Genomic DNA, 2,401 nt, shown 5'->3' with positions numbered 1-2,401 from the left:
AAAAAAACTCTAGAAGAATTCAACTCCAGAAGGTTGCAGAAATGTAGCCTCAAGATCACATGACAAGTTCTCTAAGACCAAAGAAGCAGACCAAGGTTTTTTAGTTTTGTGTTTTTGAGAATAGAAGGAGGAATAAAATTCCCGGAAGAGTCATACTGAGAAAAGGCCAAAGGAGACTCTGATGAACCACTTCCTACAAGAGCCTTCTTTGTTTCAACACCCATCTACTAATAGCAAACTCACCCTTCTGGATGCTGCAAAACAGAAACCATCAATTCCACTGCCAGGGCTCCTGCAATCATGGCCAGTCCTGGACGACTCACAGTGCACTGCTGGTCCAAAGTCCGATCTCTGGTTGACTGCAAAGAAACAATCATGGATGTGTGCTGAAAGTTCTATTCCACTCAACTGTTTGAAGCATGAAACTCCTCCATGATAAAGATATAAAATATAACCAGATGCTCACTATTGGCAAAAAACATCAGCCTCAAATAATAACATCATGTCCCGGGATTATCAAGATAAACAAAATATACGATTTAGGTAACTAAATGAGGCAATATGCTAAAAAAGTATTAGAGGCCTAAACAAATTAAAGATTGGGGGATATCGACCATAAATGAGGGCTTAACTGCCTCCTGTAGTGGAGCTATATCATGTGCTCCTTTAACTGACTCAGTTCAACTGTATTGTGCTTGATGGTTCAGAGGCAAAGACACAGAGAAGAATTTGAATGGGGCAAGTGATTCTTCCCTGCCATTCTGTTAGTGCCTCAGAGTGACTATGAGATAGGATCAATAATTTGCCATTATTGCAGGCCTCGGTTCCTATGTGCCTCTTACAACATGGACGTCCATCATCCTGAGGATGATCTTAGGGCTTAAATACAAGTATTTTTGTTATAACATGTCTCCAGACACAAGCCTTCAACCAAAGAAATTCTAACCTTTGAACTCTGAACAAATTAAGAGGTCATTAGGGATAATTTTGACTCTAGGAAAATTTCACCTTATGAACAGATGTGACTTTACTGCAATGGACCCTTGATCCTACTTGTTGGAAATAACTAAATAACAAGACCAGCTGTGTATTATAGCACCATAATGAAGATCATAATGCCATCCTTCTTCACATAAGGGAACGGTTATCTTCTTTTCCTTATTTTTGAAGGACATAAAATCCAGTCGTCCAAAAGAGGAATGAGTTATTAAGAAACAAGAGGAAAATAGAGGGGATCATAGAGAAAACATCTCTTTTGCTTCACTGGAAATTATTACCTGTTCTGATAAAAGACTATTCCTACAGACTGACTTAGGTGGTGTCATTAAAGCTGTCAAATGTTACATTTGTACAGTGTGGTGCAGGCTGTTCAAAGCACTTTCACACTGGACCCACTGTACACTGTGAGTTGACAGGGCAAGTATTCTTCCCTCTCCTACTGGTGTTGCCAGATAAAATACAAGATGTGCAGTTACATTTCAATTTTAGATAAACAGCATATAATTTTTAGTATAAGTAGATCTTAAATATTCCATGAGATATGCTAAAAATTATTCATTATTTACCAGAAATTCAAAGTTGGCTGTGAATCTTGTATTTTTCTTACTTTTTAAATTTTTTTAAATCTACCACTAAGAGTCATACTGTATTTTTACTTTCTAAATCTGACCAGTCTACACCCGACTCCCATTTTGTAGCCTAAGAGACTTATTCAGAATTACCTATGAGGCAGTGTCAAGGCCTGAACTTGCATCTGGGTCTTTAGAATCCTCATTAATAATGCCCTCTTTACTACGATAAGCACAGGAGACAATGCCAAGTACTAACAGGGACCAGTATATGCTGCAGCTTCCTCACTGAGCTTTCCACTGACATGGTCTGTAGCTGCATTTATACTGGTGAACAAGGAACAGCTGTACAGTTGATGATACCAATCACGGCTCATACTGGGATAATGCCATCTCCCCCAAATTAGAGAATTCTTCTCTTTGTTAAAAGACAATGTTTAAATCATCATAAATAAAAAGAGCTGGGTCTCTGGGCATCTACCTCAGTGCACAAGATGGTCACGGGAAACATTTGGAACCACAAAGAAATCCACTTACATCTCCTGGGGCCACCACATCATTGCAGAAATAGCAGCCGAGTTTGTAACCAGGGATATTGGCAAAAAGCGAAGAGCCCAGGAGGTCTGCAGATGTCACAGGGTGGCTTGGACACAAATCCCCAGCTCCCTGCTGCTTTGGTTTCTTCAGGCCATGTCTCATGACAACAAATGTGTCAAATCCCAAGGCAGCATTGATGACCAGCTGCGGGTTTCAAGGAATAAAAGAACACAGTTAAGAGACACATATATTTTAAGCTATGGCTAATTTCATATTTGGTCAACATTTAAAAATTT

General features: G+C 39.3%; 1 protein-coding gene across 1 annotated transcript; it reads right to left on the bottom strand.

The window, feature by feature from the left end:
• Positions 1–243: 243 nt before the first annotated feature.
• Positions 244–2,309, bottom strand: LOC103584504 (ubiquitin-like modifier-activating enzyme ATG7; the record flags this gene model as incomplete). Its single annotated transcript, XM_008565479.1, has 2 exons — positions 244–359; positions 2,106–2,309. Coding segments are annotated over 2 exons (320 nt in total), but the record flags the coding sequence as incomplete, so codon positions are not given.
• Positions 2,310–2,401: the final 92 nt, after the last annotated feature.

This window comes from Galeopterus variegatus, unplaced genomic scaffold, assembly GCF_000696425.1.
Source record: "Galeopterus variegatus unplaced genomic scaffold, G_variegatus-3.0.2 Scaffold61844, whole genome shotgun sequence".
Classification (NCBI taxonomy): Eukaryota; Metazoa; Chordata; class Mammalia; order Dermoptera; family Cynocephalidae; genus Galeopterus; species Galeopterus variegatus.
Note: the sequence above shows the minus strand (reverse complement) of the source record. Positions and strands in the feature narration are given on the sequence as shown.